At 33.2% G+C, this 11,594-nt stretch overlaps 1 protein-coding gene across 1 annotated transcript in view; it reads right to left on the reverse strand.

The window, feature by feature from the left end:
* LOC106461277 (calpain-A-like) overlaps window positions 1–10,410 on the reverse strand; it is a gene marked incomplete at its 5' end in the record, with an annotated part of 16,638 nt that extends 6,228 nt beyond the window's left edge. The window contains 5 exons of the mRNA XM_022388146.1: window positions 2,310–2,423; window positions 3,391–3,469; window positions 4,996–5,064; window positions 5,463–5,527; window positions 10,353–10,410. Of these exons, the coding sequence (XP_022243854.1) occupies window positions 2,310–2,423; window positions 3,391–3,469; window positions 4,996–5,064; window positions 5,463–5,527; window positions 10,353–10,410 (385 nt within the window). The remainder of the gene's footprint in view (window positions 1–2,309; window positions 2,424–3,390; window positions 3,470–4,995; window positions 5,065–5,462; window positions 5,528–10,352) is intronic.
* Window positions 10,411–11,594: the final 1,184 nt, after the last annotated feature.

Raw genomic sequence — 11,594 nt, forward strand, 5'->3', positions numbered from 1 at the left:
AGGGCGTGAGAATAGTCACGTGATCTCGATGTCGCAACAATATAAATATCAACACAAGCGTAAAATCTCGAGTAACGTCTTTTGGATAAATATATATTTGAGGTTTTTGGGGTCATAATAAAAACACAGATTTCCCCCGAATTTTTGATAGAAAAATGCTTCTCTGTTTGTTTCAAGTATATGCGCAAAGCTACATTAGGTTTGTTTGTTTTTTGAATCTCGCGCAAAGATTCTTGAAGGTTCTATGGGATAGCTGTCCCTAATTTTGAAGTGATAGACTAAAGAGAAGTCTACATCACACATTTCCAACTCTTGGGCTATTTTTCACCTATGAATATTGGACTTGACAGTCACACTATAACCACCCTCCTCGGCTGACTGGTTACGATCCTACGGCCCGCAAATTGTGCTTTGAGAGCCCTAACCACCAGGCCACTAGGGTTATCTGCACTAACCATCATTGATTTCGAATTGATAGTCTATTGGGGAAGCAGCTAGTAAAAAGTACGCACCGACAACTGTAATTGAATAGTGAAATTTGGCCTTCATTCGTATAATGTACCTACGGCCCAAAAGTGCGAAACGCAAGTTTGCGGCAACAGAACGCGAACTGTTTATAGAGGCCGGTACGCTAAACACTGAGCCATGCCCATAGCAATAAAAGTACCCTTATTATCAACGATGAAAATAAGAAAATAATTTTCTCGGGTCTAATAATGTTTCAAGCCATTTAAAATCGTTTCTCTTTTGTTTTTTTGAGTTTTCAACAAACAAATAGCGTTTTTAGCCGCGGCATAACGGTCATAGAACGGCTCTGAGCTTTTTTTTTTTAAATCAAGTACAAAATTTTATCAAATTACAGTTTTGGATTCAGGAGGTCAAACCCTTGCGTTTGTTGTATTTGACCACGTCCAAGGTCTCATAGATTAATTTACTTTAATCCTGCCTAAAAGAAGCTCAATTTGAAGGTAGGCTGGTACAGATTCCGACGAGTAATAACATCAAATATGGTATTCGTGCGCCCCACGCTTGGTATTGCTGGCTGGCGCATAAAAATATAGCTAATAAAATGAAAAAAAAAGTTTCCTAGATTAATTTACTCTAATCCTGCCTAAAAGAATTTCAAGTACAACTGCTATTGAGGATTCCCTTTTGTTTACCACTGAAATGATAAAAGGCGTGAAGAAATCTGCTGTTATATTCGATGACAGTTCAGCTAATATTACATTATTGTATCATACATTATACAAACATATTGTTGAGCAACAGTAATTAATACACGACTATCTTAAGCTTCTTTACTTCTAAAGGCAAACGGATTGTTTCTTGACACTGCTACTTAAATTTACGCCTCACGGTGAACAGAAAGTTATCACAGCTTTTTAAATTCGTGACTTCAAATTAGAATTTTTCTTAAGCCGATAATCATAATTTTTACATTATTCCTCAAATAAAATAAATATTTGTAACTTGCTTGTTCGTTTTAAACAATGCTAATTCTAGATTTTGTTTTTGATTGTTGTTAAAAGAAAAACACTTTAAGTCTGTTATTCACATAAAGTCGAAGTCCGTTTAAAAACAAATAAAAAACACACATATAACTTGATGAAACTGAAAAGGCGACTTTCTCAATTTATTATTATTATTTTTAGTTAAGCATTGAATAAAAGAATTATTCTAGCTTAGTTTGACATTGTACCATGGTTGTCATCGTAGTTAACTAATAGGCTATCTGTGCTATGCCCATTACGGGTATTGAAACCCGAAATTTATCGTTATATTATGTCCACAAACATACCGCTGAGCCACCGGGGTGGATGGGTGGGAGGGACAGACATACCCATAAACATGTTAGTTTCAAACCACGTTTATTAAACAGTTTCAGAAAAAAGTGGCTTCTCTTCAATACGTTATATTATTTATATTTTATTATAAAAAATAAACATGGAGTTTGTACTTTCAAATAAATGCAGAGAAAATTTGAAATATTCCAACTAGTTTTTGTATAGGAAATACTCTTCAAAACAAGACAATATAAATATTGGAAATATAAATGTTACCTTTGCAAGTGTTAATCTTTCTCTACAGGTTTTCGTTAAACGTTTACGGACGGAATTATTTGCATATATTTAAAGAAGGGGGAACTGATTTATTAAGAAGGATTCTTTCAAACAATGTTTGTTAATTCAGAAGACTAAATAATTTGATTATCACAGATCACGAGCTAAATGTTTGTTGCGTTGCCTTAAGCAACACGCTTTCTACGCAGACGATGGGCTCGAAGTGCCCGGATGTTCCAGCGGACTTACCGTGAGCAAGATATAGCTTGACTAGTGTCAGAAGGAAGTCTTCTAACGTCACTATACTCTTCTTAACGAATCTGATGATCAGACTCTCCAGAACTTTATTGCTCACAGTGACACCTGTATTATGATATAAACACAACATTAGAACTGTTTGACTGAAAGCTGTTTTGTTTTTTCAATGAAAGGGTGACACTTTTAATAGATAAGACTTATAGGAGTAAAGTGTATAGTTATTTACGTTGAACCTTAATATTTACAAAAATTGAAGATAATAAACAAAAAAACTTTAGTTCTAGCTTATTGTATTTGAAGATAATAAAAAAGACAATGTGTGACAAAGACTGTATGCATTTCTATTTTGAAAGAAGTGATTCTTTACAGTGGAAGTAAAATGGAAGTGCTTTACAAATGAATAATATATATGTATTTATATATATTATTCATTTGTAAATATATATATATATTTAACTACCCGAACTACTCCTGAAGAACAACAGTGAACTATTCGAAAGCGCTCGAGTTTTGGGTGTTTTGTTGTTGTTGTTTTAAATTCATTGCACGTAGTAGTTTGAGTAGTTAAAAATGCCTTACCAGCAATTGCTAGTGGGATGGCCCACTAGCGACATTGGTAGAGAACTCGCCTATCATCCAACATATCTCGGATTCAAACCAGGGGCGGGAAATATAACGTGAAATCAAACAACCTTATATATAGTAAATTAATATCTTAAACGTAAATGTCATCTTGCGCGACATGGGCTTAACGGCCACATCAGAAACTCTTAGGCTCAAGCATAGCCATCCCTAATTTAAAACTACTGAGAAGACAGCAGTGGTACTGACTATCACCTTTATAATATATTAAGAGCTGAAAGTGTGAAGCGTGTTTAGTGGCATATCGCGTCGCGAACCTTGGGTCTTCCAATATGCAGTCTGACTCCCTTTTAATAGATCACGTCTGGGCCAATAAAAATTACAAATCAGTATCACATCTATGATACCTTATATTTCAAGAACATTTAATACTTCTGAAAAGTTTTATATAATTGTATTAAAAAACAAAAGTTTTATTAAGTGAACTTACCAGCTTCCCACAGCAGTGGTCTGAGGTGAAAACTACTAGTTCGTCCTTGATGGTGCTGTTCAAACTTTAAGAAGACAGCCTAGGGAAAATAGATAAGGTTTATATACTCTGGCTGTGTTATTAAGCTGAACTTAATTATTACATTGAAATCATCAAACACAAGGAACTTTAGCTATGACGGAACTTGAAACTGTACCTTTCTTTACTAATATATACGTTTCGGTGGATTATGACTGTAAACTATCAGCTATAATAATTCATGGTTTATAAGTCAAGAACGTTAAATCGAGAAACCAAATCAGATAAGAATAAATAAATAAATATATATTTTTCTGATCACTGACTTAGATGACAATACTAAGGTCAATAAACAAAAATCTTGACGTTAGGATACAGTTGATGCAATGTACACAATAGTGTTTTATCTATCTATTCTCATGGTTCAACGGTAAGCTTGAAGGCTTATAACGCTAAAATTCGGGGTTCAATACTTACAATTGACAAAACAAAGATAATGTTGCTACACATAATTCAGGCTTACAGATTCATATGAAATGGTGTAAACTTTTGATTTCCTCCTGTACATTTAATATTATAAGAAAAGCAGCTTTAAAGTTGGGAAAATACTGCTAACTATAAACCACAAAACAAATATAGAATAATCTATAAAATGATTATAACTGGTGGTACTTTGAACATACGTATATAAGTTTATATATATATTATATTAAAACTGAAGAGATCAGTAGTGAATTACAGAATCACCTAATAGACTTGTATGTAGAATAAGGTGAAATTATTCGAGTTATATTATAGACGAAAATGTTTTTCAAATCAATTAACAAATTTTATGCCGAAAATGAATAATTTTTGAAGTTGCAGGAGAAGAAAATAAAGCGACCAGCGTTTTTATAAAAACTTTATTAGTAACAGCAAAGAGATAGTGATTAGGGCTTTATTATGTTTTCCAGATTGTAATATTGGTTTATATGTTTATTACTTATTTCTAGTAATTAAAGTCGATAAAAACTAAGGCATTAACACACTAGCATAATGTACGATTTTTGTTTAAAACTTTTCTTCGTTTAAGTACATCGTTTTTTCTTAGTCTTCTAACTTAATATTTTGGTTCATTACGCTTTGCATGTCGTGATTTCAGTATTTCAATGCCTTACGAGCTGAGAACAATATTAAAATATATTAAGAAAATATGAAATTCATTATCTATGGTGGCGGATGCATAATCAGAAACAGCTTTAATGTACGACCGTAAATGTCAATAATTACAAGGTACCTAACTGACGTATCAATGCTTTCTAAACATTATATGCTTTGTTTTCTTGTGACATTAGATATTTTTAGTTAGGCTATTATGTAGAATTATCTTTACTATTTACTAATCTGTTTGATCTATGTTGCTAGCTTGCTTTCATCAGAAGTTCTTGATAACTGCTAATAAGAGATAATATTATATAAGTGGTTTGATGTATACTGAAATATCAGTTCCGCCACCATTGTAAAAATTGTACTGAATAATTCAGTGCTCGACGAGAAAACTAAAAAAATAAATAAAATCATAATTGTTAAATAAACATGGTAACTTACCCTCCAGAACTGAAGTGTGTACAGTAAACCCGGAATTTCTTTAAAGGCAATTTTCCCACTTATATGTGGCTGATCCTTGTTAAGGTATATCTGTTTATTTACCTATTCATCTACCGCTGAAATGTATTATACTCGTTCAATAATAATCTTTAAAATATGTTATCTGAATTACAGATTAAAATTTGAAAAAATACTCTCTAGTTTTATTTTATACTCGCTATAAATCACTTTCATTTACACTGCATACGTGATATCTAATGGTACATTTTGGAATTTTAACAAAGCTTAAATCAATACACACAAAAGATGTAAGTTTATAAATTCAGAACTGAAGGCTGCAATGATACAATGAAATTATGTTAGATCGTATTATATTTTAAAGTTCCAATAAAAGGCAAACTTGTATATATATATGTATTTAAACAGGTACAATGTTTAATTTTAACCAGATAGTCAAAAATGGATACATCTCTGAGCATGACCAGGTGACGACATAGGTCCAGTGAAGGTTTCTCTGCGAGGATGTGCAAAGCTGGAATAAATAAAAATAAAGAAACATTGATTATTCTAACGTCATTCTAATGTCTTCCCTGTTGATGATGAATAGACATGAATAGAGATTTTGAACAGTATGTTATTTATCCCTCTACTCTTACAATATTGCTAATATAAGTAGTATTGGTGGGAGAATAGGGGCCGTTGACCTCTGATGGTACATCCAGTTGTTTCGTCTTTTGATCTCGAACTTCTCACCCGCTTGACCTGACATTTGACTTGTGACGTAATATCTGTATTGAGTAAAATAATTATGGAAAAAAATTGTTATGAGGGAAACGCGGTTATTACCTCACGCCAATTACATTTGAAGATTTGACCTCCTTTTATTCTAACACGCATGTCGACTATTCTCTATTTCACAATGCAGTCTCATAAAACACCTTTCTGGATGGAACGTTAAAAACCGGTTTATAACAAGTAAAACATCACTATGAATCATCAATGGTTTGATCCTAGTTCAAATGTTATGCTAATAGACAGTACAAATAGTGATTATGTTTCATGAAATTATTGACGAATCCTTGGCTTCTTTATTATATACATACATTAGCATAGTGATTCAAACAGCCTTGCTGTGTTCAAGGTTATAGATATTTCAACTTCTTGCTTCAGTGAAGTTACAGTTTAGAATGTTTAGAATGTACAGTCAAACGATTTGAGACCTTAGTGCATAGGAAGTCAAGAGTGAAGAAATTTAAAAATATAACAGGAAAGTAGGATATTGTTTAGCTTTAATGATTGGCAAAATCTTAGGGTGAATCTCACAAGTTGGGTTTTATATTTTACTTAGTGATAAACATATCCTGCATCTCTTATGCGATGTTTTATGGTGAAAATAATGCTTTACAGTACTTTGTGAATAACCATTAATGTCGTGAGTAGCTCTTCAATAGCTAAATAAATTATACTCTCTCTCCCAGTGCTTAGAATAACTCTTGTAGATCATGTGCAACTTCAAGTTAATTATGTTTATTCATGGGAATAATAGTAAAAGCTATTCATGAACAACAAACTGTTAACCAGCAACATCTCAATGGTATAACTGTGTAGATGGTAATCAAGGCCTAACTAATATTCAATATAATTTTTAAGTTGTGTAAATAAACAGAAAAGTATGATGAAACATTACTGCCTGACAAAATTGAATACATTCCATTAGATGGTTTCCTGTTAGTATTTAAAACATGATATTTGAACACTTGAAAATGAGTCTTATATTGTTTAGCTTTGAGTCATTGTTATTTTATATACTTCATTGGTGAGAAATATAATTCACACTATATATAAGTTACTCTTAGGTAAATTATCAAACTTTAGAATATTTTATGAGTAATTAACAATAGTTTGGAGCTGATGAATATGATGCGTGTAACTCCTACTAGTCATGAGTAACTAACAATAGTGAGGAACTGAAGAATATGATGCGTGTAACTCCTACTAGTCATGAGTAACTAACAATAGTGAGGAACTGAAGAATATGATGCGTGTAACTTCTACTAGTCATGAGTAACTAACAATAGTGAGAAACTGAAGAATATGATGCGTGTAACTCCTACTAATCATGAGTAACTAACAATAGTGAGGAACTGAAGAATATGATGCGTGTAACTCCTACTAGTCATGAGTAACTAACAATAGTGAGGAACTGAAGAATATGATGCGTGTAACTCCTACTAATAATGAGTAACTAACAATAGTGAGGAACTGAAGAATATGATGCGTGTACTTCTACTAGTCATGAGTATAATGATTACAATGCGTTGATTTATCACATGGGTTCTCTCGAGGTTAAAATACAACGTGTAATCATTACAATGCGTTGATTTATCACATGGGTTCTCTCGAGGTTAAAATACAACGTGTAATCATTACAATGCGTTGATTCATCACATGGGTTCTCTCGAGGTTAAAATACAACGTATAATGATTACAATGCGTTGATTCATCACATGGGTTCTTTCGAGGTTAAAATATTCTTAGTCGTTATGCCAATAAATAATATCTCACAAAGTTCAGTCAACTTACGCTTATTCAGCTTAATTTACCTACTAATGTACACTAGCTATCATTTCTTACTCTTGCAAATTAAATCTAAAACTAGAGAGACACAGTAGAGCGCATACCTCCACCACGCAGCGTTGATCATATTCGGCTCTCAAAAAATACGAAAATGTGTCCGTATGTCCGTCGTTATCAACGGACACGAATCATTTTTAGCAGGACAATGAGGAATAATATTCTACATATGTCCACCATATGAATGAGTTATAGAGCAAAAATAGTGTGAAAAATCTGTCTCTATGTTAACAGATAGGGATTTTATTTATTTTCGTGACATTGCTGTGATCCCGACCTCTGACCTTGACATCCAAAAACTAATTACTTCTAAGTTGGGTCATAGTCCAAATGTATACCAACTTTCGTCAGAATCCATCCGGCCGTTTTTGAGAAATCTTGCTGACACACAAAGAGAACAGGGGTGAAAACAGAACAACTCCGGTTTCAACACAGTCTTAGCTAAACCAAGTTATGATACACATTTTATTGTTTAATTGAAAGCGTAAATAATGGCGTTCCATTTATTCTCCTGTCGACTATATTTCTCATTAGTATTACTAAATTAAGAAGAACCGCACTAAATAAATAATTTAAAAGTTATATACATAAATGGTGTAATCTTACTATTGATGACGTGTTGAGACAATGAGGTCTTCATCCTTCATTTATAGAAACACTGTCTGTATGAGTGGGATCACGTGAGGATACTTGAATTTCCTAACAGTCAGTTTAGCTAGTTTGACATCAGTATCCACACAGAATAAATTATAATGGTTGTCTCGTTGACTTTTGAAAGCAAAGAAGCAGGTGTCCTACATAACATTGTCTGAAAGAAGCTATGAACACTTTAGAAATGTATTCGATACTTTCATAAGATATCTGTATGCGAAAGAAGTTTGGAGGTGTGTTTTGCCTATAATCATCTACCTGATCATGCAGAAAAACAATTATAATTCGTCAATCTGGATACAATTCATATATCTGGTAGCCACTAGGCCTGTATTTACATTGGTAGAAATGAGAAAGGAGAATATTTTGATTCATTAGGAATGCTTCCACATAATCTCAACATAAACTGTCGAACGTAAACTTACAACAAAAAATACTTCGAGGACCGCATTGGTCTATGTGTGTGTGTGTGTGAGAGAGAGAGAGAGAGTGGACAATATTGTATATAATATGCTTATTATCGTTGTCGACATGTGTCCATGAATGTTCAGTCCTCAAAAGGTTTATAGAAAAATGGTATGTGTTGTTATTCGATAATAGTGATTAACCACATTTATTATGTAACAAAACGATTCACTTCAGAGGTTATTAACTATATGTTAAAATTAAAGTTAGTGAAACATACTTTACATGTGTATAGAACGTGTACAGCTCATATGTTTTGAAGTTAGGTAGACTGATTGGGAACATGTCACAATGAGTCAGAGTGAAATGTCTCCATGTTGTTAATGAATCACAGATAGAAATAAAAAGAACGTCTATATGCTGCATACCGTTTAGTGTTTAAGCGTCCCTTTTCAGGACGATTTACATATAAAATGTCAGGAAATGTAATTACCTAATGAATTATTATTTAATTAATTATTGGTTTAATGAATTAAACCAATTTTATTAATTACTATCATGAAACATGACGTGAGCATCATCGTCTCTGATGTCATAGCAGCCTGTCAAAGTGGCCTAACAAATCGCCCCTAGCAACGCCCCTTCTAGTGACATTTTGTGGAACTATCACGACTTCCTCTCTGACGTCATGGCGGCCTAGTAACACATTCTCAGGTTACTCTTCGTAGAACTATTACATAATCATCCATCACGACTGCCTAGCAATGCGCCCTCTGGTGAGATTTTGTGGAACTATGACGCCATCATCTTTGGTGACATCATTTACTCTCCTTCTCTCTCTCTCTCCGATGGCGACACACATGTGGCGTCATCTGGCGGCAAGGCGCACGGTCCCTGCCCTAACTACTCAAGACACAAAGGGAAAGCTTGATACACAGCCTAAGAATGTGGCAAAATATACCACAAAAACCTCATTTACTGTTTAAAGAACGTATCAAGATATTCTATGAAAAATTGATTCAAGCTTGAGAACGTGTCAAGATTTTCCATTGAAAATTGATGCAAGCTTGAGAACATGCCAAGATTTACCATGAAATCCCTTAATGTTTTGAACATGTAAATTTTTGAGGTTGCAAGTCAGTACAGTAACTATAGTGTCATGTTAAATAAAATACGCATTGACCTATTCACGTGTAACGCCTAAAAACGCCTGCTTTGTATCTTTTTCACTTTATTCTAGGCTGAAAGCTCGGATATAAATGATGATAGAAAGAATAAAATAAATTTGAAAGCAGCAGTACATTATGATATGATGTACGTCCGTGGTCAGAATCGTATTTCAGTTTCCTAGGGTTTTAAGTTAAAATCGCCAATCAGAATCGTATAGGAACGTGTTTATAGACCTCATCTTCAGAGTTACCAATCTTCACCTCGGAACACAAAAGTATACATCTGTAAACACGATGATTTCTAGTTCTCAAGTGGAGGTAAGAATGTCAATGGTTCCAAAAAAATCGGAGACATGGCTTTCGCCCAAATTAATAGCAGCGTGTACAATGGAGACGCAAGCTAGTTGCTTTCATCAATAACTGCCACGCGCTCGCCCTCTAGTAATGAAATATAATAATAATATTAAATATAAGAAAAAAAAACAGTCTTATACTCACGTCTCCAACAAGCTCTTAATATCTTCAGGAGCATAGCAGCATCAAGTTCTCCTGGCAACTAAAAAAAAGTTTTGAAATTAGTATTGCAGAATATCTTTTTCGTTATTTTTAACTCTTCGTTTAGAATAACGAGTGAGTGGGTTGAATTTGGAAATTCAACCCACTCACTCGTTATTCTAAACGAAGAATGGAAAAACAGAAAAATATATTCAAAATTTAGATTTTATGTTTGATATATAGGATTGAACTTCCAATACTCTAATCTAATGCTTGACATATTTTAATAAATTTCTGTTGATAATGTTGTTTTTTCTTGTTTCAATCTCATGTTTATATATTTTTAAACTGAAATACGAGAAAGGTCAGGATTAATATTAATTCCGATCAGAGCAAGCTACCTATTAAGATCAAAACTAAAACTAAATCAGGTAATGAGTATAGCTAATTTAATATACTGATATTACATTATTATTTGTAAAGATTATAATTTATTGTTTCATCAGATGGGTATTCTAGCTGTTAGCGATATTTTCGGCCGTATAATTATAGTGAACTTATACCTAGGGCAAATAATTTACAAAAAAAGTGATTTTTGTTGTTGTCATCTTAAATCATTGAATACAGTAATATCTAATATAACTCATAAGAATAACAGAATATCAAACACATGAAACTCAAATCTGTTTTGTTATTCGCGGCGTAGCGACTCATAGAATGGTTCTGAGTTTTTCAGGAGGTCAAACCCTTTCGATTGATATATATGATCATGTCCAAGGTCATAGATTAGTTTATTATAATCCTGCCTAAAAGAATTTCAATTTTAGGGTAAGCTGGTGGAGATCCTGATGACTAATATAATTAAATCGGATATACGCGCGCCCCACGCTTGGTATTGCTGGCGCACAAAAATATAGCTACTAAAAAGGAAAACTTTATGTTGCCTAAAAGAATTTCAAGTGCTGTGGCTATTGAGGATTCCCTTTTGTTATTATACGAGAACGTATTTAGTCTATAATTCTTAACAATACGGTGTCTTAGAGTGAGACAAAGAGCACGTAGTCGTTTTTTAACACAACTATAAAATCAGGAGTGTTAATATATATTTTCCAAAAGTATGTTAATTCTGGTATATTACCTTTACCTGCTTTTGTGAGAAAGCCACATATTTACTGTTACGTCTCCGTTTGTTAATTGATTTTTTTTCGTAACTTCGTTTCAACGAAACTTTAACGACACAAGTCT

The sequence above is a fragment of the Limulus polyphemus genome, unplaced genomic scaffold, assembly GCF_000517525.1.
Source record: "Limulus polyphemus unplaced genomic scaffold, Limulus_polyphemus-2.1.2 Scaffold926, whole genome shotgun sequence".
Classification (NCBI taxonomy): domain Eukaryota; kingdom Metazoa; phylum Arthropoda; class Merostomata; order Xiphosura; family Limulidae; genus Limulus; species Limulus polyphemus.